We start from the raw sequence: 25086 nt of genomic DNA, 5'->3' as shown, positions 1-25086 counted from the left end.
TAAACTGGAATGGATGTGGGGCGCCGAGGTGGCTCAGTTGGTTAAGCATCCGACTCTTGATCTCAGCTCAGGTTGTGATCTCAGAGTGTTCAAGGCCCCCATTGGGCTCCACACTAGGCATGAAGAGCCTACTTAAAAAAAAAAAAAAGCTGGAATGGATGCTTCTGGGGAGCCCCTTCTTGGCTGGTCATTATTCATAACAGATAGGATTATCTGTGTGTGTAAAAATCCAAATGAATCAGGAAAATATTAGAATTCATAAAAGAACTTAGTGATGTTACTTGACACAAAATTAACATGAAGTCAATTATATTTCTGTGTACCAGCAAAGAGTTAGAAAATAGGATTTTAAAAATAATCTCAGCGATGATAGGATAGAAATATGATGTAGGAATAAAGCCAACAGAAAGATCTCCCAAATATCTCAGGGCCCTTTGTTTGATTTGTCTATCTTTGCACCAAAACTACACTATCTTAATCCTGTAGCTTTTAATAAGTCTTGATATCTGATAAGTCAAAACCCCCAACTTTGTTATTCTTCCTCAAGAATTTTTTAGATATTCCTGGCCCTTTCCTTTACATATGCGGCTGAGAATCAGCTTGCCAAGATCCACATAAAAACCTGCTGGGTTTTTATTGGAAATGAATTTTTTTAAGACCAATATGAAGAAGGTTAACATGCTTATGATATTTGAGTCTGCCCGTCCACACTTATGGTATGTTCCTCTATTTATTTAGCTCTTCTTTAATAACTGAATAAAACTTTCATTTTCTTCATAGAGAACTTCAAACATTTTTATTGGTTTTGTTCTTATATACTTCATATTTGTATGATATAACTGGAATCATTTTTTATTTCACTTTCCAGTTATTTGTAAGTATGGAAATAAAATTGACTTTTATGCTAATATAGTATTTAGCAACATTACCAAACTCTCTTTTTATTCTAATGTTTGCCTGTAAATCCTTTTGGGTGTTTTACATGAGTGTAACTGTATTGGTTATAAATAACAACATACGCCTTCTATTTCTTTTTGCACGTTGCTTAGTACTTTCAATGCAGTTTTGGTTAGAAGTGATGAGAACAGGCATCCCTACTGTGATTTCTGATGTGAAACAGAAATCTGTCAACATTCACCATGAAAGATGATGTTTACTGCAAGTTTCTTGTGAATACCCTTAATCAGGTCAATCAAGATATTTATATTCCTAGAATATTGAAGTTTTTATTGTGAATGGATGTTGAATTTTACCAAATACCTTCTTCTGAATCCACTAAAATAATCATAACACATTTTTTTCTTCTGCTAAAATTGAAAAATATGAATTGATGTTTTAATGCTGAAACAAACTTGCATTCCCTGGAATAAACCCAACTTGGTCACGCTATGGTATCCTTTTAGTAGATTGCTAAATTCCGTGGGGTATGATTTCTTTGGGATTTGCGTATCTAGGTTCCTGAATGAGATTCACCTGTAATTTCACTTTCTCAAAGAGTTCTTGTTGGGTTTAGGTATCACTGTTATATTAGAGTCATAAAACGATGAAAGGAGTGGTTCCCCTAATGTAGCAAACTTAGCATGTCCACAGCTGAACTACTGACCTTCTACCCCAAACACGCAGCCTTCCATAGTAAGGGTAATTCCATCCTCTGTGTTGCACAAACCAAAAATCTTGGTGTCGTCTTTTTCTCCATTATCCCACATCCAATCATCAGGACATCCTTCCGGTGCTGCTTTCAAAGTATGTTCGTAATCTAACCACTTTGTGTGACCCCAGGGCTCCACTCTCACCCGGGTCACAGTCATGTGACCCCTGTGTTTTTGCACTAATCCTCCTCATCTAGCCCTGCCCCCCCCCCCCCAACTTAACTCTGCTCTCTCTCCGCTTCGGTTCCAGCCACACGAGCTCCGCTTCTAGAACGCGCCGGGCTTGCCACCACCGCGGCTCTTTTGCACTGCTTGCTGCGCCTGCCAGAATGGTTCTCCCTCCAGCTGTCCACCTGGCTCACTCAACTCTTTTAAGTCTTTGCTCAGATGTCATTTCTCCTGAGGCCTTCCGTGGACACCCTGTTTCAATGTCAACTCCTACACCCTCCCCTGACACCTTCCATCCCCTTTACTGAGTTCCATATTTTCCATAGCACTAATCACCTTCTGACACACTAGGGGGCTAATGTTTTCATATGTTGGTTGTTTATTTTCTGTATTTTCCCCTATTGGAAGTAAGCTTAATGAATTCGGGGTTTCAGTCTGGTTTGCTTGCTGCTATATCCCCAATGACTAGAACAGTTTCAGTGCAGGCACTCAATAAACATGTGTTAGATATGTGAATGGTTGAATGCATGGATAGATGGCTGGATCAAAGAACTGCCACAGACTAGAATTTCCTGTCATGTATTCCTTGGAACACTGGTCCTATAAAGTAAAATGAACAAGTGGAATCCAGGTGACAAAAATCTGCTCATTATTGAACACGTGGATGGAATTTAGGGCCTCACCAAGTCATGAGCAATGTTTCGCAGGAGGTATTCAAGCACAGCCTAGAGGTTAATGATTAAAGATGTGCACTTTATCCTCAGAGCAGGTTGGAGATTAAATGCTCTGTCCCCCGAAGGGCCCCAAACACAGGTCACTCCAAGGTCCCGTGATCCCTCCGCAGTTGTCAATTAGCAGTGGTGATCATCTTGTTTATTCGGCCTGTGACAAGAACTTGGGTCTTGTTGCAACTGGTAATTTCCAATAGCAGATACCCGTGTCCTGTTAAGCAAGTATTATTTTTGCAGTGTTGAGATTTTCTTCTTGGAGAAAAATTGAAAACCCTAGTAGGAATTATTGGCCAAAGAGCCAGAATATTTGTGCATCCCGAGATGTGTGTATCTTGGCTAGAACAAAGCTCACTGTCAGAGACAGAGGGTGCGTAAAAGCCTCCACAAATTGGCAGGTGAAATATGGCCGCTGACACAGCCTCTTTTTGATGTTACGCCTGTCCACTTTTTAATAATACTGCTTTATGTTTCCTGTTCTGCCTTGCATTTTTGTCCTTCAAAAGGAAACAGAATGCTCTCGTGGCCTTTTATCTTTTTCTTTTAAACCGAATGTTACCTTTTATTTATTTATTTTTTTAAAGATTTTATTTATTTATTTGAGAGAGAGAATGAGAGAGAGAGAGAGCATGAGAGGGGGGAGGGTCAGAGGGAGAAGCAGACTCCCTGCCGAGCAGGGAGCCCGATGCGGGACTCGATCCCGGGACTCCAGGATCATGACCTGAGCCGAAGGCAGTCGCTTAGCCAACTGAGCCACCCGGGCGCCCCCAACTGTTACCTTTTAGAGAGTTGGTTACTGTGCATTCCTAGTGGCAAAACTGTGTGGGTGGGTGTTCTAAAACATACTCTCCTACTCCCAGATATTGTGCTAAGGGATTTCATAGAGAAATAAAGGGGAAGAAACTGAGTTCTATAACGTTTTTAAAATCCTGCTCCTCAGATTCCCATCCAACACGGATAGGCTACATACCACCCTGGGAGAAGGGAGAACAGAGCTAGAATTTCCTCTGACATTTTTTGAATCACTCACGCTCTTCAGACTATATTGACATGCCATTTAATAGTACAGATAAGTAGTGCTCTGAAGGCCAGCTGTGTCTCTGTCCAAATTAATCAGTCTTGACCCATTAACTAAAATTCTGACAGAAAAAAAAAATACTGTTTACTATCAGTATAAGGATTTTGCTTTTCTTCTTAGGCTGTTTTCATTTGTTTCTTCTGCATCCTTTTAATGGACTTTCTAGGTCTCTTGAAAGGTAAGGTTAAAGTTTACAGTCTGGCCTGCACTCAATAACAAAATTATTTGAAAAGCAGGATTTTGCTTCCTCTTGCTCAGAAAAGAAAACTCCTCATATTTCACACTTAACCAAAATCATTCTCCATTCATATCCAAGGAATCCGAGAATCTCACACAGTTTAACATACTAACTTCTCTACTTGCCATAAGCTTTCCCTTTCCTTTGAATTCAAAGTAGTGATGATTTTCAACTCTCCTCAATTCTTCCTTTTTAAATGCCTGTGACTATTTCTCAATTGCTTCCAAATCGGGAGTGAGAATCAGTCATTGACATTGACATGCGCAGTGAGAAGCCATCCACCTACTGAAGACTTCATGATTAAACCATTCCTGCACCTGATTTTCATCCCAACCACATCCCAGCCATCAGAGTCCACCTGACGATTAGATCTGGCTAGCGAGGCTCGCGACACCACACGCTTTATCGTAACCTGCATGCATGATCTTTAAGAACACAGCACTTCACCAAATGCCAATCCCGACAAAAACGTTTTCTCTTTCTTCCAGTGATGCCGAAGACCACAAGCCTTTGAAAAAAGGCAGCCGGACACCTTCAGACAGGACAGTGAAGAAGGAAGATAGCGATGACAGCCTAGTTGACTATGGAGAGGGGGTGAATGGCCAGTTCAATGAGGACGGCTCCTTTATTGGACAATACAGTGGTAAGAAAGAGAAGGAACCAGCGGAAGGAAACGAAAGCTCAGAGGCACCTTCTCCTGTCAATGCCATGAATTCCTTTGTTTAATCTGTAAACTCTCTGCCAATATCCCATTTCTCTAGAATGTTTCTCTTAAGCACTTGTTTGTCTGCCTTCTCGTACTAGGAACACAGGCAGAAAGTATGTGTTCTGCTGTGCGTTAATATTATGAGAGTGGTGCAAACAAGAACATAACTCAGATGATTTGTTAATGTGAACTGCAGTGCAAAGTACATCCTTTTTCATTCAAAATAGGTATTCTTGTTCAGAACTGATAAAAATAATACAGCATCATCAACCGATCACGTTATTTGCTCTTCGGGATACAGTTCAATACGATGCATGAAAAATGCTACGTGTAAAGGAATACCTGTGTACCTTATTAAAACATGGTTTGATACTTTGTTTATATTCTCCTCAGCTGAACCCCCGAAATACGAATTCCGTTTTCATTGTCAAGAGTGTTACTGTAGAATTCTCTAGAACTCCAATGTCTTTGTGGACATTGTGGTGAAATTGGTGACTCTATGTCTAGCTGTCGTTAGTCTTTTTGGGAGACTGTTAGCAACAAACAGTATGTACAGGATATCCTTGCTGTATGAGTTCATGACGACCGTCGCATTTGCCGATGCTTCGCAGAGACTCTGTGACCGGCCTCTGCCCCTTATTCCTCCGGGTATTACCGCAGCACAGTGTTCGACTTCTCACATCTTCTCTACGGTCAGTTGTTTTTAGGCATAATGTGTATTGCAGTGCATTGTGGCACGAATGCCAGACCGAAAGAATCGAAAACGAGTCACTCCACTTCAGTTTCAAAAATGATTCCAGAAAGCACAGGGCAAGACACATGCAGTGCCTTCAGACGGGAAGCATTCCATAACACGCTGCCTTCGGTAGCAGTCGGCACGGCCGACGCAGAGCCCTAGCTTCCCGGCGTGCTCCAGAAGTAACTTCTAGAAAGCAGAGGTCCTGGAAACAGCCAATGCTGAAAGAAAGGAAATGTGAAAATAAAATTAATCAGACAGTTGATGGTAAGGAGCATTTCCCCGTGTGTATAAAAAGAAAAAGGCTTAGCACCTCCTGGAGCGCATGCTGATTCTGTGGGTTTTGTGGTTTCTATTCAAGCAAGCCAGTTGGGTCAGAGGGCCGTCGATTTGGTAGGGAATCTTTGTTAAAAAAAAAAAAAGAAAATCTATTCCCAAACCGGAAGCAGACAACAGCATGCCAACAGGAATGCTTTTCTCCAGGCCTTTACCTAGGTGGCAGCTTCTGAAACTCTCTGCAGCATTAAACAGTGTGTATGCAAATTGCTGTGGACACATTTCCGACTCTCAGAAATCTGACGAGTGCTAACAAGGACAACAGTCAAAGGGATTATGTCTGCAGTTTCCAAAACAAACATAACACATCCTACCGTATCCACCAACGATATCTATCAAATGGTTTACCTCCAAATATGAAATCCTCTAACAACCTATGGTTGAAGGAATGCTCAGTTTCATTTGCCAATAAATTGGTTTCTCATAACTTGCATCAAGTTTAATTTTAAGTAAAGCTTTTTATATGTAGATATTTTGTTGAATCTGTAAATACACTGAAAGTGTAGATGCTATATGCTTAGAGGTGTTACATACGAATAAACACGCAACCAATGTTGACGTCGTACTGTCTAAGAAGTTAGCTCATAAATACAGTGCATGGGATTGGAAAGCATTTCCTTAAATACCTTTTGGGTTTTTATTTTCCCTTTTTTGCTGTGAAACTGAAATAGTGAGCGCTTTGACATATTGACAGCGAGTTTCTAGATGGCATCTTCAGAGCTTTGCCTGTAGGGCTCAGGAGGCTTGTTCACTCCATGTAGGCAGAGCCCAGTTTGAAGTCATCCCAGGTAAAGATGACCCTATTTCCACAGCTCCATATTCCCTTTTCACAGACCAACCGTGCTAATGGAAATACAGAAAAACAAGACAGGCTTGCCTGGGCACCAGTGAGCACAAAGATAAGAGTGACTTTAAGTTTGCCGTTGTTTGGGGGAGGGGGGGACAGTAAAAGTACAGTTTTTACTCTTCCATAATGGTAGGCGCTAGAGTTATCTGTGCATGAAGGGGTCACCTCTGTAATAGTGCAACAGATTTTGTATTAAAAATTAAATGTGGTTTTAAACGTCCCTCTCTCTTTTGTAGTAAGTCATGTTCCTAGTGGAGTGTGAATGTCCGAAGTAACGGTGTATTTAAAAGTACAGGCAGATATGACTGGATTTCCATGAAAAAAAAATCACTATCAAACCGTCTTGATCTCTTTGTGATCTTGAACTTTGTCCAACATCTGTCTCCTAATGTTTTCAAATAGTGCAGATTTTTATTTTTGCCTCTGAAAGGCTGTAACATGCATAGAAAATTAACACAGAACCGAAGACAGGTATACTATGGAGCCCATGAAAGAGGGGGCTTGCCAAGGAATTTGTAACGACCAGCAGGTGGACATATGGCCAGCCTTTCGAGAAACGGTGGGAGAAACCTGGGGCTGCTTCCCTTGCTGAAGCGGGCCCTCCGCGGGCCTGGTTCTCCGGTGCCTGCTGTCGGCCTGTCCGCTTGGCGGCACCTTCACGCTCCTCCGGGCAACGTGGATTCCTGCCCCTCCCCGGCTCGGGGGCATTTGCAAGTCTTCGGGGTCTGTCACCCGCGCCCTCCTCCTCTCCAGCCCCGTCGTAAGCACTGTCTCAGACGCCACACCGTCAGGCACAGCTACGTGTGGCACGGAGGGGCTGGCCGGGGGAAGCCTGGCCGCAGCAAGCCGCGGTCCACTAGGGCCTTCCCGCTCGGACAGTTTGTAACGGCCCTGCTTTACTTGTAGTGCCTGATTCTGGAAACGGCTTGCGGAGGCAAGGGAGAGAGGCGCAAGGAACTCTCACCCCTACTGAGCCGCTCTCTCCCTCTCACGGGATTTTCCCGCAAACTACCACCAGAGGGCTCCCGTGCTTTAGTCAGCGCAAAAGAAACTGCGGGAAAATGACGCCTCCGGAGAAAATAGTGCAAAGCGCTTTGTATCATCAGACTGCGGTCTGGCGGTGCAGAGAATGATTGCCTGCTGCGGCCGGAGAAGATGGGATTTGCAACTCTCTCGGAGCAGTTCACACCTTCCAGGGAGTCAGTATGAGTCACTGTGAGCCTGGCGCATCTTCTTACTCTTACTGATTGCTGGGGGGCATATCGGCAGGGGGAGGAGGAGGAGGGGCGGGCCCCCGGCTCCCACAAGGCACCCCATCACTGCCACAGGCTGGTGTCCCCTCTTCCTCCTGAGGGTGTCATTTTGTCTGCAGCCAGTGGTCCAATGCTTTGTGATTGGATAACACAAAAGGCACAGTTTAAGGACAGTTTTTATTTTTCACTTAAAAAAAAAAAAGGCAAGGGAGAGAATACAACCAGGGTATTTATGGTCAACAAACAAATAGTTCTCAGGTTGAGCCAGGAAGAGGCCAGGATTGACATTCCAACTCTGCCATCAGCCGTGACGGTGTAGAAATCAACCCCCTCCATCTCCCACATCTCCAGGCCTCTGTCTCTCCAACTTCAAAATGACAGAGAGCAGATGATTTCTAGCATCCTTTTCTGTTTAAATCCTATGGTTCCCAATTAACCCCCAACTACCCCCCCAAAAAAAGTTTCTAGCTTCACTACAGCCAGGCATTTTGCTAAGTGGGGCAGGTACAAGATGAGCAAAACCAGATGTGGTTCCTGCTCTCATGGTGCCTGATAACCACCCAAATGAATGTGTAATTCCAAAGCAAGACGAGCCATGAAAAGAAGGCATAGGTTCCATGAGAGCAAGCGGTGGAGGGGGCTGATGGTGCGGAGTGGTCAGGAAGTCTCCCCTAAGGAAGTGGGTGCTGGGGCACAGGAAGGATCCATAAGGAGAAGGCAGATAAGACCAGCATGCCTGGAAGAGAGGTAGGGCCTGGGCCAAGCTGAGTCCCAAGGACCACAGGACAGGCTTTCATCTTTATTCAAGGAGCAGTGTAAAGTGCGGAGTAATTGAAGAGGTTGAAGCAAAGGATTGTATGAGGAGATTTGTATTTGGGGTGGAGGCAGAATTCAGGAGATTGAGCGGGAGGGATGGGCTAGAAGAGGAGAGCCAGAGAGATTGACAAGCCACTGGGGAGCTTCGCAGTAGTTTAGACAACAGATCATGGGGTTGGATCTGGATCATCCCACTGGAGATGGGGAGAATTGGGTGGGTCCCAAAGCTATTTTGGAAGAAAATTGATGGGAGCAATAGATTCGACGTGGGAGGTTGAGGAAAAGGGAGGTATCAAAGACCACTCTTCAGTTTCTGACTTGTCTAACCGTGAAGTTCACTGAGGTGGGAACATCGGGAAAGAACCAGATTTGGGGGTAAGTCATGAGTTCAAGTTAATGAATGAGCTTGAAAAGCCTCTGAGACATCCGAGTGGAAAGGACTAGTAGAAATTGGATGTATGGGCTTAATGCTCCAAAGAAACTTCTAAGATGAGGAGTAGTAATGAAGCCATGAGGCAGGGATGAGATTGCCTAGGGAGGAAATATAAGCAAGGAGGCTAAGGAGTCCACCCTACTGAGAAACTCCCACGTACAATGGACAGGAAGAGGCAGACGGACCTCTTAAAGCAGACCAGGAAGCAGGGGCCAGAAAAGCTGGGAAGAAATAAGGAGAGTGTGTTGTCTTGGAACCCAGTGAAAGAGACCATTTCGAGAACGGGGTCACATAATGCTGAAACATCACACATTTCTTGGGTTTGAAGGCATGGAGGCCATCTGAGACGGTAAAAGCTGTTGCTGGACTGTGGTAACAGGTTGAGGTGAGGAGTGAGTAGAAAGGGGAGGAAACGGACACATTTGCCATCACCCACGTGGGCAGCCCACTTGTCCCTGGGCTCAGTTCCTTCTTTCTTCCTTTTTTTTTTAAAATATGTTCTTTTCTAAAATTTTATTTATTTATTTGAGGGAGAGAGCACAAGCAGGGGGAGGGGCAGAGAGAGGGAGAAGCAGGTTCCCCAATGAGCAGGGAGCCCAATGTGGGGCTTGATCCCAGGACCCCGGGACCATGACCTGAGCCAAAGGCAGATGTTTAACCAACTGAGTCACCAGGCGCCCCCCTGGGCTCAGTTCCTTGGCATTTCTACCTGCATAATCACATAATCTAAGCATCCCGCTCCCTGCCCACAACCTCTCCCCCAACCCAGTGTTCCTCTACTTTCTCTCAGTCCTTCAGCTTATTCTCCTTTTTCCATCCCTTGTCCAGCAGGGATTTTAAGGTCCATTCTTTTTCAAATAGCCCTGCTTTACCCCGAGGCCCTTTGCCCTTCTGTCTTTTCCAAGTCCCTGTGGAGGTATCATGTTACTCAGGATCAAGTCCGCTGCCTGTTGTCTCCTGCCTGCCCCTAGGGGCTGAGAAAAAGAATAGAGGTCAGTGTCCTCCTAAACAGAAGGATCTTCAGTGGTTGCACGCTCCACCCTGCCCGGTAGCCCTGCTTATTTTCCTCAGCTGAACATATTTGTTCTCACCCCGAGAGGACTATTTCAAATCCTTTCCACTCCCCCCACCCAGCCTCACACGTCACTCTCTGCAAGATGACCTTCCATCACAATTCACTAAGAAAAGCAAAAGCAAACGAAGATATGGGAATGCCCTCATCTTCCCACTAGCAAACCAAATGCCTGCCTCAGTCAGTGTGCTCCCCCCTCTGCCTCCTGTTGAAACAGAGGAGCCATTCGTGCCTTCCTCCTGTGGAAGACCAGTGGGACTGGGAGCTGCTCTCCTCCCTGCTGGACTATCGCCCCACCAGTCTCCCTTCTCCTGCTCACCCAGCTTGTCTGGTGCCACTTAAACACATTCCAAGTCTCTCCCGTGGAAAACAAACAGACCCTTGAACCCTTGGATTCCCCACCCGTCCTCCACCTTCAGTTACCATTTACTCTCCTCCATGGTCAAAAAGGCTGGAAAAGTTGAAATACCACCAGGAGGATAATCACAGCAGCTACTATTTGTCAGAGAGCGCATTCTTTGTTCTGCTAGAGCCATATACTTCCCCAGGCTCGCTCAGTTTGTGCTACGGACGGCCAGTCTTTCTTCAGCTGTACTATTCAACTATTATCTCAGTGAATGGCTCAGTCTTTTTTTTTTTAATTTATTTATTTGAAAGAGAGAGAGACAGTGGGGAGGGGTAGAGGGAGAGAGAGAATCTCAAGCAGACTTCCTGCTGAGCACAGAGCCTGACACGGGGCTCCATCCCGGACCCTGAGATCCTGACCTGAGCTGAAACCAAGAGTCAGACACTTAACCGACTGAGCCACCCAGGCACCCCTTTCCTTTTTTTTTAATCAGAGGGGCTCAGCCTGCACAGTGGCATCACCTGGGAGCTTCCAAGCCCCGCTGCCCACCCGCCCACCCCCTCTGTTCTCCTATTATTCTTGTCTGAGTAGTAGCCTGGCAACAGTATGTTTAAAGCTCCCCAGATGATTCTAACGTGCAGCCAAGACTGAAACCAGCATAAAGAAACATGTCTCTACCCTCTTGTGTGTGCATTTAAAGTATTTAATGAACAGTATTTTGAATAGATTTCTTCACAAAAGTTAATTTTAAATTCTCTTATATTCCTCTTATTTAAAAAAAAAACAGAGACACCTGGGTGGCTCAGTCGGTTAAGCATCTACGTTCGGCTCAGGTCATGATCTTAGAGTCTTGGGATTGAGCCCCATGTAGGGCTCCCTGCTCAGCAGGGGGTCTGCTTCTCCCTCTCCCGCTGCCCCTCCCCCTGCTCGCGAGCATGAGCTCTCTCTCTCTCTCTGTGTCAAATGAATAAATAAAATCTTAAAAAAATAATAATAAAATAAAAATTAAAAAAAACAATCGTATCTAAGGAAAATGGACCCCACATTGCTGGTGGGAATATGGTACAGCCACTTTGGAAAACAGTTTGGCAGTTTCTTAAAATGTTAAATATAACTTTACCATATGACCCAGAAATTCCACTCGTAGGTATATACTCAAAAGAAATGAAAAAATATGTCCCCACGGAGACTTGTACATGAACATTCATAGAAGGATTAATCATAATGGCCAGTAAGTCACCCAAATGTCCATAAAACTGATGAATAAACAAAATCTGGTCTATCCGTACAATTAAACAGTGTATCCATACAATTAAATGGAATACTATTTGGTAATTTTTTTAAGTGCTAATAATACATGTTGCAACGTAGAGGACCCTCGATAATGTTATGCTAAGTTAAAGAAGCCAGACACAAAATTGCATATTGCATGATTCCATTATACTGGAAATGTGCAGAAAAGCAAACCCATAAAGACAGAAAGCAGGTGAGTGGTTGGCCCTGGACTGGGAGCAAGGATTCACTATAGATTGGCAGGAAGGATCTGACTGGACTGATGGACATGTTCTACAACTGGATTGTGTTGATGATTGTCCAACTCGGTACATTTACTAAAACTCGTCAAATAGTATACTTAAAACAAGTAAGTGAAAGGGTGCCTGGGTGGCTCAGTCGTTAAGCGTTTGCCTTCGGCTCAGGTCCTGATCCCGGGGTCCTGGGATTCAGCCCCGCATTGGGCTCCCTGCTCAGCGGGAAGCCTGCTTCTCCCTCTCCCACTCCCCCTGCTTGCGTTCCCTCTCTCACTGTGTCTCTCTCTGTCAAATAAATAAATAAAATCTTAAAAAATAAATAAACAAATAAAGCTGTTAAGAGAAACCATCCTAGGCTTCTATGTATCTGAGAAGCGATCAGGACTGTGTATAAATAAGGCTTATGATGAGTACAGCTCCACGTGACAGGCTGCTTCACCTCCCCGGCCTCATGGCTCCCCAAGACCAGTGGTTCTCCAAGTGTGTTCCCTGGAACAGCAGCATCAGCATGCCTTGTCAGGAATGCAGATTCTTGGCCCACCTCACATCGACGGAATCAGAAACTCCAGGGGGTAGAGACCAGCACCCAAGCTTCATGTAGCAAGTGCTCTGACCTAGATCATTCAGCAGGATTCTGATGAACCAATGGGTGAGAAACACTGCGCTCGGTCTGCACGCCCGCCTCTCTCCTCTCCCACCCATAGGCAAGGAAGTGATTATCTGTGGAGACGAAGAGAAAAAACTAGGCTCTTTTCATTAACAAGTCAGGAAACGACAGATGTTGGCAGGGATGCGGAGAAAGGGGAACCCTCCTACACTGTTGGTGGGAATGCAAGCTGGTGCAGCCACTCTGGAAAACAGTATGGAGGTTCCTCAAAAAGTTGAAAATAGAGCTACCATATGATCCAGCAATTGCACTACTGGGTATTTACCCCAAAGATACAAAAGTAGGGATCCGAAAGGGTACGTGCACCCCAATGTTTATAGCAGCAATGTCCACAATAGCCAAACTGTGGAAAGAGCCAAGATGTCCATCGACAGATGACTGGATAAAGAAGATGTGGTATATATATACAATGGAATATTATGCAGCCATCAAAAGAAATGAGATCTTGCCATTTACAATGACGTGGATGGAACTGGAGGGTATTATGTTGAGCGAAATAAGTCAAACAGAGAAAGACATGTATCATATGATCTCACTGATATGAGGAATTCTTTTTTTTTTTTTAAAGATTTATTTATTTATTTGAGAGAGCAAGAATGAGAGAGAGTACATGAGAGGGGGGAGGGTCAGAGGGAGAAGCAGGCTCCTCGCTGAGCAGGGAGCCCAATGCGGGACTCGATCCCAGGACTCCAGGATCATGACCTGAGCCGAAGGCAGTTGCTTAACCAACTGAGCCACCCAGGTGCCCCAATATGAGGAATTCTTAATCGCAGGAAACAAACTGAGGGTTGCTGGAGTGGGGGGTGGGGTGGGAGGGATGGGGTGACTGGGTGATAGACACTGGGGAGGGTATGTGCTCTGATAAGCGCTGTGAATTGTGCAAGACTGTTGAATCTCAGATCTGTACCTCTGAAACAAATAATGCAATATATGTTAAGAAAAAAAAAAAAAGAAGAAGAAGAAGAAGGTAGCAGGAGGGGAAGAGTGAAGCGGGGGAAATCGGAGGGGTAGACGGACCATGAGAGACGATGGACTCTGAAAAACAAACTGAGGGTTCTAGAGGGGAGGGGGGTGGGAGGATGGGTTAGCCTGGTGGTGGGTATTGAGGAGGGCATATTCTGCATGGAGCACAGGATGTTATGCACAAACAATGAATCATGGAACACTACATCTAAAACTAATGATGTAATGTATGGGGATTAACATAAGAATAAAAACAAAAAACTAGGCTCTTTTCGCAAAAGCAAAAAAAAATTAAAATAACCCAAATTGTCCGTCCGTCAACAGGTAAATGAATAAATAAACCTTGGCGTATATACTAATATTCATACCAATGAAATACTAATCCACAATAAAAAGGAATAAACTCCGGATAGAGAGAGGTATCTCAGTCCACTGAGTGAAAGAAGCCAAACAAAGAAAGTTTCATTTATAGGAAACACTGGAAGAGGCAAAAACCGATCTGCAATGACAGAAAGCCTATAGGCGATTGCTTGGGGCTGGGGGTGGTTGGGGATTTATACCAAGGGGCTGAGGGAACTTTTAGGGATGAGGGAAACGGTCTAGATTTTGATTGTGGTTCTGTTTACAGGGGTGTGTGCATTTGTCAGGTCTCAAAACTATATACTTAAAATGGGTATGTTTTGTTGTTATAAGTTATATCTCAATAAAATTGGTTTTAAACGGAAAAATATAAAAGACACTGGGCCTAAGTGAGTCCTTTCTTGGTTCTTTCTTTCTCTCTGGACAACTTGCCCAAAGGGGAGTGGGGCGTGTGGGGGCAGGGGGGCACCTTTGGCTCTGCATCTGTCTGTGTGTGACAAATGCAGGAAGTCAGGCCCCTGGCTTGCTTTCTGGAGAAGGGTCTGCTGGACGCCATCTCTCTCCCATCCCACTAGTTGTGGGGTTAATGGCTGCCTGTCAGACATCTCAGTATGTCCGTTGGCTCTAGAACACAACCAGACCTCCCTGGGGAGGGTCCCCAAGATCTGGGAGACAGCCCCTTCTAACTTCCATCTCTGGGTGACAAGACCACCTTTGGGGCTTTTCAGAAACCCTAGCTTGTTGGCGTCCCCACCTTGGCACTTGCTGCCATCCCTCCATCCCTCTTCTCTTATTTTTCTTTCTGGGGCTTTTCATCTTCCTTACTCTCTCCTGGTGTCTCTCTTTGCTCTCCCAGGCTTAAATGGCATCCTGTTTTCTAACTTCTCCATTCAAATGAGACTTAATTGACATCTCAGAGTTAATTGTGAATTTAAATCCTGAGCTGTTTTATGCCCTATACCTTTCACTCCCCCAGTACACCCCATCTGGTCAATGCCACCACACCTGGCTCCAGGCAGACCCCCTAGGAGCCATTGTTTTTCCCCCCGATCCCAATGAAACCAACAGCCAATTCTCTGGGTTTTTTCCAAAATATATGTTGAATACATCCACCTCTGTTTATCTGCAGTCTTCCAGCCATATTGCCTGACCCTTGTTAGAACATGATTAAAGACAACTTTAGGTGACACAAGCTTTATTTAACACCTCATGAAGTGGACCACAGAATGGGGTGGCAGGCAAGAAGCTTTTATAGGATAAATAAAGAACAATGAAGAAACAAAGAGAAAAGGTCTGGTTGGCCGGGGCCACGCAGTCAACCTCTTCGGGGGTGAGAGAGCCCAGAGTTGGCTTCGCTTTGCAGACTGTCTGGATATACTGTTTTCTGGTCAAGTGCAGCACTTACTGGGACATGGAAGATATCTAGGTTCTGGTTTGCTGACGTGGCCCCTGGGACAGGAGGAGTGCCACCTTGGGCCTAAATTTTATTTCAACACCTTCTTTCCCTCCTGCAAGCCAAACTCCACATAATAGAACAGGGTTGGCAAACTTTGTCTTTAAAGGACCAGATAGCAAATAATTGAGGCTTTGCAGGCCCTTTATCTCTATCACAACTACTCAGGTCTGTGGCTATAAAAGAAAGCAGCCACCGACTTCAGATCTAAGATGTGTATGATCCTGAAATAAACGGGTGTGGCTGTGTTCCAATAAAACTTTATTTACAATAACAAGTGTGTTTTGTGCTGATCTCAGCATTTCCATTTTGCTGCTATCAGCTAGAAATGCCTGGGGCAAGAGATCAATCCATTTCAGGGATTGAAATTAATCACTTGAAAATAATTTAGAGAGGGTCTCTTTAAGAAGAAGGTAATTGCCTGAAAGTCATTGAAGGAGTGTGTCTTTAAGATGCTCAGTGGGGCCAGCTGCCAGGGGGCCATATCCCGGATGGAAGTTCCAAAGAATATTATGTTGGCGAGCTGTTAAGTCTCCTGAGAGGTAAAATGGGTGCCCTGCTCAGAGTCGGTAATGTCTGGCGATCCAAGAGAACAAGAATAAATTTAGGAAGGAAAGAGATGACCTGTTTTGAAGAGGAATTCCAGGAGCGGGTCGCCAAGAGGAGTCCTGTGTAAGTATCGGTGACTGTGATGCCGTATCTGGAAGCCCAGCAGAAAGGGGCAGTGCGCCAATGAAATCAGTCTGCCCGTAGGAGTGTGTCGGTCTCCCCCGTGGAAAATCCCCGTCTGAATCGCCTCCCCTGTTTGGTCTGGGAGCAGAGAACTCACTTGTCTGTCACAACCATGACTGCCCCAGGGGAAGTGCCCTCACTGAGCTCAATATGTTAAGGGACGAATTCCCCAGTGACCTGAGGTTGTGTGGGCCCATTTTTGGAGTTGGTGGGAAGGGTCGGTACCCTGAGGAGTCTATCCGGGCAGAGGGTGGAGGGCCTGGTGGGGGAGCCTGCCATGTTGTTGAAAATGGCTCCTAGCGCAGAGCGCTGAGAGCGTGCCGAAACTTGAGTAGCAATGGCAGGAACTCTGCTCATTACTTCTGGATCTCAGCACCCCAGATCGGCTGGCCTTGTGTGAGAAAATTGTCCCTTAGCCATTGGCCAGACCAACGGTAAGGAATCTGTGAAAATGTGACGCTGTGCAAGACCCCACCCTATGGCCTTCTTCAGGGCTGAGCTGGGCGTGCCCTCCTGCTCCGGAGAGGTGCCTGAGGCTGGGCAAAATGCCCCTCCCCCGAGCTGCATAGTGTAGAATGGTGGCGGTGCCCTTGGTGAAGATCACCGACTCCATCCACCTCAGATGGTTGGTCCCAAGGGACTCCCCAAGTAGCCAGAGGAGGAGGTAGCTGGGGGCGCTGCTGTCACTTCCTCAACCTCTCGTGCAAGAGGCTGAGTGTGGGGAAGCCACATCTTCCTGTAATTTGGAAAGGCCTTTGACCAGGTTAAGCCCTCTCATAGAGCTACCATTTCCATTTTACTAAGGAGGCATCTCTAACCCTGGGCATTATAGGAACTTGGGTACAGAGTCATGCCGGGTGGGTGTCGGTTAGGGTCTTGGTTTCTTTGAGAGCCCAACAGGGTGGTGTTCAAGGAGAGTGTTTTGGGCTGGGGTTAGGCGCTTAGTCTAAAACCCCAGAGGAAGCCTGGTAGACTCTCGTTTGGTCCAGAGACTCCGGGAGGCAAAGTCAGGTGTGGCCGAGGGGTGGGGTCGGGGGGACTAAGGTGAGGCTTGTTGGACCATCTGCTCGGCAGCTTCCAAAGTGCCCTGCTGGGCTTCACCCCAGTGGAAGGTAGCAGACTTCCATGGGCTTACATATATAGGGCAAAGAATTAGTGAGGCACGGAGGATGTGTTCCTTCCAGAACATGAGAAGACCTAGTATGGGTTGTACCCGTCTGAGGTAGAGGGTGGTGTAATGGTAAGTAATTGATGTTTGACTATTTGGGGAATTTCTCAGCCTTTGGAGACCAGATGACGGCCAGAAACTTGGCCGATGAGGCTGGGCCTTGGATCTTGTGAGAGGTGGTTGTCCAACCACATTGGTATAAGTGGTCTATGAAGGTGTGTAAATCTGCTCAGACCACTTCTTCAGAGGGACCCCTCAGCATAATGTCATCAGTGTAATGTGAAAAGCCACACTTTCCTTTTTTTTTATAATTTTTTTTTAAGATTTTATTTATTTATTTATTTGAGAGAGAGAGCGAGAAACAGCATGAGAGGGGATAGGGTCAGAGGGAGAAGCAGACTCCCCGCTGAGCCGGGAGCCCCATGTGGGACTCGATCCAGGGACTCCAGGATCATGACCTGAGCCGAAGGCAGTCGCTTAACCAGCTGAGCCACCCAGGCGCCCAAGCCACACTTTCCAATTGTAATGTATTTAAATCCCAGTGTCAGAGATTACGTGCAATTGCAGGGCTGTCTAAATATCCCATTGGGAGCTGCGAAAATGTACACTGAGCCCCTTCCAAAGGGAAAGCAGTTTCTGGGATTCCTCCACAAGAAGAGCAGAGCAGAACATATGAGCTAGGTCAGTGACCTCAAAGGACTCGCCTTAGGTCTGTCCTATGTCCTCAATCCATTCTATAAGATTAGGAATTGGAACTTTAATCAGGGGAACCTGAGCTTTGAGGTATCAACAGTCAAGAGTGAGGCACCATCATTAGTGGCTAGTTTAAGTACTGGCCAAATGGGGTGTTGGAAGGAGAGATTGTGGGTTGAATGACTCCTGTCTCAAGCATATCATTAATGACAGGGTGCAGGCATTCGTTGCCCTGTTTGCGTGAATACTGGGGAGGGTTTGACATCCTGACCCGAGGAGGAAGAGTCGTCAACTCATCCTGCGTTCCACCAGGATGGCCAAGAACTTGGGCCTGCTCCCTGTGGCATGTTGTCACGTCCATGCATCCATGCCTAAAAACAGGGAAAGCAAGCCAGGGACCACCACCAAAGGAGGCTGTTTGAGGTGAATGGTCCTAATAGTTACATACAAATGGGTTACACACTTTTGATTGTTTTACTGGTGATGCCTTTTGGGAATTTTGAGGGATTGCCCCAAATGACAGTGATTTGGGCCCTGGTGTCTAAAAGGGCCAAAAAGAATGGTGCATTTTTACTGTCCCAGTGGGGCACCAGAGTGGTATAGGGAGATGGGACAAGCCTGGGGAGCTGCCAATCCTTGAGGGTGGGGGAGGGGCAGAGGGAGTGGTGGGGACAGGTTTGGGGGGTGGTCCAGGGGGCTAGAGGGTGGCTGTGTAGCAAGAGGATGGAAGGGGACTGTGGCTGAGAGAGCCCAGGGTCTGGGGCTTAGAGGTTTAGAAATGGGCTGTACAGGGATTAAGGGGCAGGATCCCTGGGTTCCCATAACTCCCAGTAGGGGCTTTCTTGTGCATTCGCATAAGGGGCAAAACTAGGTTGGGAGGAAGTAGGGAAGCCTTTCCTTTAAGGGAAATTGGTTTGAGGAAGACACTGTGGGGCAGTGGGAGTCTGAAGCGTCTGGGTGCGTGGGTGGGAATCTCACTTCTGGCAACCTTGTCAGCACCCTCTGGTGCCTTTTGGATGGTTTCAGTAGTCCCAGGAAAATGTAGGAGCACTGCCCTATAACTGGGAGGTACAGGAAGAATTCTCTGGACTCAAGGTCAAATGGGGCCCCCTCAGGGTTAGAAATGGAGAGGTCATTTGAGTCACTATGGTCATGGAAATGTAGACCCATTGGACCATGCCTGTTTTGCACACTGGGAGATGGACCTCATCTCATGTATTCCACTCCCAGTGAGCCTTAGCTGTGATCACCGAGATGGTAGGATGGGCATAGCCCCAGGCAATAAATACCCAAATAAGGAGAGGGAGGGCCCTGGTATGAATGTGGGAGGCTCCGGCAGCCTTTGCCTTCCCTTCTCCCGCCCTCTCCCTCCGATCCTCTTTCCCATGGTGGCAGGGACTGCCTCCTGAGGCAGGTTCCTTGCTTCTGCCCCATTCAGGGGAAAGTCAAGGGGACTAGCATCTGTGGTATCTTGGAGAAAACAAGCATATAGCCTGGGTGGATCGTTAGATGTTTATAGATTTTAGGGTCTTTAGAGATCCTGGCCAGTTAACACAGTTTGGCAGCCGGGAGTAACAATTTCAGGCCTGGTCTAAAAGCCCAAGATAGACAATCATCTTCCCTCTCTCCTTCCTGCTACACAAAATCTTTAAGGAAGGTTTGAATTTCAGTTAAGGTATAGTTCTTTATCTTTGTTATGACTTCTTGATTCTTCTCCTGTTATCTTAATTTATGTGTTGTTACTGGAAAAATTTCTGGATAATGTCACCGTAAGCCCTCTTTCTAGGCAGCTGCTTTCCTTGCCAGGATATCCCAAGAGACCTCTCTGGGATTGGGGTCCACCTCCACTAGCGTGCTACACACAGGGTCTTTGGGGAAAAGCCCCTAGGCTTCTGGAGCTTAATACCAGAACCTTGGCCTCTTGCTATGCATGGCACTGAGCAATGCCCAGGGAGGCTTTGGGGTTTGCATTTATCAAGGAGCTGGTGTACCTCCTTGGGGTTCTTAGAAGACATTAGCATCAGATGTTTAGGACACTTATATTTGTCCATTCATTTTTTAGCAAAATCATGTCGAGGACTGACCCACAATATCCCATCAGGTCGGGGACGAGGGAGAGCTAAACGGGGATGTGGGATTGTTGGCCTTTGTTGTGTCTTCTCTCTGGTGGTGCCCTTGGCTTCCTGTTGCAAGGCGATTTCACTCCTCTGGATTAGGACACCTAGTCCAAGCACGACCCACCAATTCAGTAGTCTCAGGTGGAGGTCTCCCATCCTCCTCACCTATGGGAAAATCCTTCCCTGGGCCTTTAGCCCAGAGCCTCTCCTTGCATGGTGACCATAGCCTTGAGATCTAGTCCGCCCTCCTTAGCTCTCCTTGGCCTCATGGCATGGAGGACCCTCACCTACAGAATTGTCAGTTAAGGCCTTTATCATTAGTGGTCTAATCGTCCTGTTAGATCCTATGCCCTTGATCATGTGGCTCTGAACTATTTTGACAGCAGTGATATTTCTGGGATGGATTCAGCAGGCAACTCACAACAGAGGCAATATGCCAAAGCACATAGTGTGACAGACCTCCAGAAAGCAGTGTTTCCTTCTCAGAGGGAGGAAACTGGGTTGGCCAGTTGCAGCCCAAGGGCATTTCCCTGGGTTAATTGCAAGGGCAGCAAGGCGTTCCTGCTGACTACGCCAATTGTCTGGGGTCCGTCCCAGCCGATCCATAGTGATGCTCTGGCTAGAGATGCCTGGGAGGCTCACCTGGCCCGTGGCAAGCCCCTACAGACATTTCCACCAGAGCCAATCCTATGGACGGACTGGCCCTTGTGTTTCTTAGTGTGGTGGCAAGCTGCATCTCAGCAATAACCATCATGGAACTGTGCAAGACAAGGCTTATTGCTCACAAGTCCCAGAGACACACAGCATATCTAGGGCCGCACAGTGAGGTCAGGAGAGAAAGAGAGAGCACGGACTTGGTGTTTTGTTTTTACTGGGGTGGAGGTTGGGGTGCCTAGGGTTTCAAGGGTTCACTCTTTATTGGTAAATGTAAAACCTATAAGTAGGAATTAAAGCTCCAGAAAGGAAAAGCAAGCGGTCAAAGGGTCAGTTATGGAAATCAGCCAGTTTTCTAAAAAGGGATTTATGGGTACAAGGGCCTGGCTCTTTATCTGGCACTGTGTTTACTTGAGATGGATATCTTTGGAGTGGATACCTTCAGCAATCAAAAACTTATCATCAGGCATGTACATTACAATCAAAAAAACCTAATCGTCAGGTGCTTACACTACAAGGTGACTGGCCAGGTTTGGCCCACTGGCCACCGTTTGCTAATCTCTGAAGTCCACTTAAAAAATAATCCAAATTTCTTGCCACAGCCTCTCCCTCCTTCCCTTCCACTATGCTCTAGCCACGCTGGCCCCCTGGCTTTTCCTCCATCCAGCTTTGCTCTGGGCCTTCCTGACCCAGAGCCTTTGTATTTGCTGTTCCCTTTGCCTAGCAATGCTTCTCACGTTCATCACCTGTCCCTCGTGCCTAGAATAAAATGCCAAAGACTCGTGTGTTCTCTTACCCATTCACAAATACTTCTTCAGTGTCCAGGATGTGGCACCCAGGCTCTGCTCTAGGCTCAAAGTTGACACTCAATAAATGTTGGTTGAGTGAATTAAGGAAAGACTGCATGAATGCTACCATTTCCAGATTCTTTCTCTAGGCCTCGCTGGGATAAGCGTGCAACCATCTATCCACATACTTGCGCATTTTTAGGGCAATTCCTTTACATCTCCATCACCCTGGTTAGGGGCATATGAGCTCTCTGTTGCCATTTGAACAGAGGCCTGCATCTAACTGCCCGGGCCCCTTTGTGAAGATGCGTACCCACCCGTGTAGGGTGGGGCTGCCAAATTCCCCTTTGTGTTCCAGAAGCCCCAGGAAGCCATGAGCCTATGCTTAACTCTAGCCACACAAGGATTGGAAAGTCTCTAGCTGGGGGAAGACAGGTCCTCAGCTAACCAGGGAACTTTTCTCTTTCAAAGGATGACTTATTTTCCTTTCTCCCTCTGCCCAGACAGTAGAGCTCACAGCCTCAGGGACTGCTAAGCACTCAGGGGTGTCACTAAGGAAAGTGACAAGCCTGCTTCCCCAGATCACCGGGGCAAACCTGGATGTCCCTCCCTCAGCGGCATCACCCACTATTCGCCACTCCGCTTGTGGCTTTCCCTTCGGTCCTATTCTTCTCTGTGTTCTCTGGCTAAAAGGGGGGGGAAAAAAGGGTTATAATCCCCTAAAAAGCAAAGGTACAATTTTATATAATACTGCTGGATACGATGTACGGAAACTGGCACGGAGCCGCTTTTCGCAGGAACACAGTGATCAAATGTATTTTCAGAACAAAGCACTGCAGCGCTGAGTTATCAAAATAAGCGATGCAAATCAAAGCTGCAGTAACTGGAACCTTGATGCTTTCAGTGGTCGCCTGCCGAGGGAGGAGGACGAGGACGAGGGTGACAGGTGCAGAGAGCACGTGGTCTTCAGCAGGGATGGCATGTGGGGTTCAAGGTCCGTGGTCTCGCTCACTGCTCCCCCCCTCTGCATGTCTCTCCAAACGCACAAGGGCTAAATCCTGTCACAGAGGTGACATTAGAAGTCCCACTTTGTTTGCAGGGAGCCACGGGGCTGCTCACGGAGCAGGTGCATCCGGGGACCCGGGAGAAGACCCCATTCATCTCCAGAGCTGTGGGGAAATGGCAAAACATGAGGGAGGCTGCCACGGCCTCCGCTTTCCTTTCTGGCCACATCCAGAAACGGAGAAGTGGGGAAGGAAGCTAGTTTTATAGGTCTTAACACAATTTAAAATGCCCAGTGCAAAATCAGAAACAAAAGGAAATGCCAAGTATAAGCCTGACTGTGGAACCCATTATGGACCGACGTCTCCCCCAAATTCTTATGTTGAAGCCCAACCCCCAGTGTCATTGTATTTGGAGACAGACCTTTATAGAGGTAATTTAGGTTAAATGAGTTCATGATCGGCTAGGACTAGTGTTGTAACTAGAAGGGACAGCAGAGAGCTCGCTAGCTCACCTAAGCTTCCCACTTCCCACCCCACGTGAGGATACAGGGACAAGGTGGGCATCTATAAGCCAGGAAGCAGCATCTCACCAAGAACCAATGTGTCTGGCGCCTGGATCTGGGACTTCCAGAGCTGTGAGAAAATAAATGTCTGTTGTTCAAACCACTCAGTCTGTGGCATTTTGCTATGGCCGCCTAAGCTAAGAGATAATCCTTTGTAAATTGCTTTATATTCTTTCACCTTCTGTCACCCAAATGCAAATGATCTTTGCGGTGTTTTCCTACTTTTTATGGGTTTCAGCATTTAATCCTCTTGAGTTAGTAAGAATTTGTTGTGTTAAAATGAGGACCGAGAAAAAAAGAACTAATCCATCTTCGGTGCCCATTAAGTGCTAGGTACTCTACAAAGCACTGCGTATACATCATTCCCACTTACGGTTCTCATCAGTCCTGTGAGGTGGCACCGCTTTTCTGGACACAGAGATTGCTCAGCTGTAGGAAAGATCTACTGTGTGAACTCAAGTGTGGCCGGCTCCCAAATACAAGCGCCTCCCTCCTTTAAATTATTTCTCCTTGCACCTAAACTACATAAGATAAAACTCCAGTGTTCAAAATGGGAGGAGAGTAGGGCTAGAGATGGGGGGTGCGTCCAGTTGTGAAAGACCAGCATTTAAAAAAAAAGGGGGGGGCGCCTGGGTGACTCAGTTGGTTAAGTGAAAGACCAGCATTTTAAAAAATGAAAAGAAGGGGCGCCTGGGTGGCTCAGTCGGTTGAGCGACTGCCTTCGGCTCAGGTCATGATCCTGGAGTCCTTGGATCGAGTCCTGCATCGGGCTTCCTGCTCGGCAGGGAGTCTGCTTCTCCTTCTCCCACTCCCCCTGCTTGTGTTCCCTCTCTCGCTGTGTCTTTCTCTGTCAAATAAATAAATAAAATCTTTAAAAAAAAAAAAAAAAGAAGGACACCTGGGTGGCCCAGTCGGTTAAGCGTCTGCCTTCGCTCACGTCATGATCCCAGGGCCCTGGGATCGAGCCCCGCATCAGGCTCCCAGCTCCGTGGGGAGCCTGCTTCTCCCTCTCCCTCTGCCTGCTGTTCCCCCTGCTTGCACACTCTCTCTCTCTGACAAATTAATAAATAAAATCTTTAAAAATTTTTTTTAAAAAAATAAAAAATCCTGTTTTTGAAGGTCAATCCAAAGGCTACAGAGGGAGAGCCCCAGCTGCCAGGGTACCTGGGATTGGAGCTGCCTGCCCAGGCTCAGACCCACATCTCACTCCTTTGGGATCTGCGCATAGAGTGCCTGCCTTCAGGATGGCCAGTTCTGAAGAAGAATCCAGCTCTCCTGGTTGTGAGGCTGCGGATGCTCTGGAAGGCAGAACCACAGCTTCCTTGACTTTCCCCACACTTGCAAGTGCTTCCTAAAGTCCCTTAAACATTGTTGGGACTCACTGGAGGTGGTCAGTGGTGTGTCATGATGACTATTTGCCATGGAGAGGGAAGGACACAGTATGAAATGAATATGAATGTCATGCCTAACTGCTTACCAGCTCCACTCTGGGGACCAAGTTCATGGGCAGACAATGGTTTTGGGATCTCAGCCCTCTACTTGGCTCAGCCAAACTCCATCTTGCTTCTAAAGTGAGCAAAGCGAGGAAGAGGAGGGGGCACATTGGGAGGTCTGGATTTGCTGCACTGTGTCCAGTTACACCACATAAGAATGGATCCCACCTTCAAGCAATTTTTACATCTTTGAGAGCATGGCCAATGTGCAGTGTTTCAGGAGGGCCAGAGGGGTGTAAGCAATAGTCTCTGTACTCAAGTCACCTTCAGAGAAATTAGAGAAATGGGGTGATCTTCGTGTCCAACAATTGGGGGTCTAGGACAGGGCGCTGTGGTAGTGGATAGAGAGACAGAGACAGAAACAGATTTCACTATAGGCTGGAGAAGAGGAGTCCCAGAAGAGGACCTTGGAAGATGAATGGAATTTGGAAAGGATGAGGATGGAAAGAGGCATGGTAGTCAGAATACTGGCCCCCAAAGATGCCCACTTCCCAAT

At 46.6% G+C, this 25086-nt stretch overlaps 1 protein-coding gene across 9 annotated transcripts in view; it reads left to right on the top strand.

Moving 5' to 3' along the window:
* NRCAM (neuronal cell adhesion molecule) overlaps positions 1-6839 on the top strand; it is a 277791-nt gene extending 270952 nt beyond the window's left edge. For 6 of the 9 annotated variants that reach the window (XM_064575428.1, XM_054505349.2, XM_054505348.2 and 3 more), the window contains one exon: positions 4350-6839. In XM_064575428.1, the coding sequence (XP_064431498.1) occupies positions 4350-4587 (238 nt within the window). In that variant the 3' untranslated portion in view covers positions 4588-6839. Of the gene's footprint in view, positions 1-3743; positions 3802-4349 lie in introns of all 9 variants that reach the window. The other 3 variants (XM_064575427.1, XM_064575426.1, XM_054505351.2) reach the window with 1 other exon arrangement.
* The last annotated feature ends 18247 nt before the right edge of the window (positions 6840-25086 follow it).

This window comes from Mirounga angustirostris, unplaced genomic scaffold, assembly GCF_029215605.1.
Source record: "Mirounga angustirostris isolate CCGP_5_RB_7025 unplaced genomic scaffold, mMirAng1.0.hap1 SCAF_12, whole genome shotgun sequence".
NCBI classification, from domain to species: domain Eukaryota; kingdom Metazoa; phylum Chordata; class Mammalia; order Carnivora; family Phocidae; genus Mirounga; species Mirounga angustirostris.
Note: the sequence above shows the minus strand (reverse complement) of the source record. Positions and strands in the feature narration are given on the sequence as shown.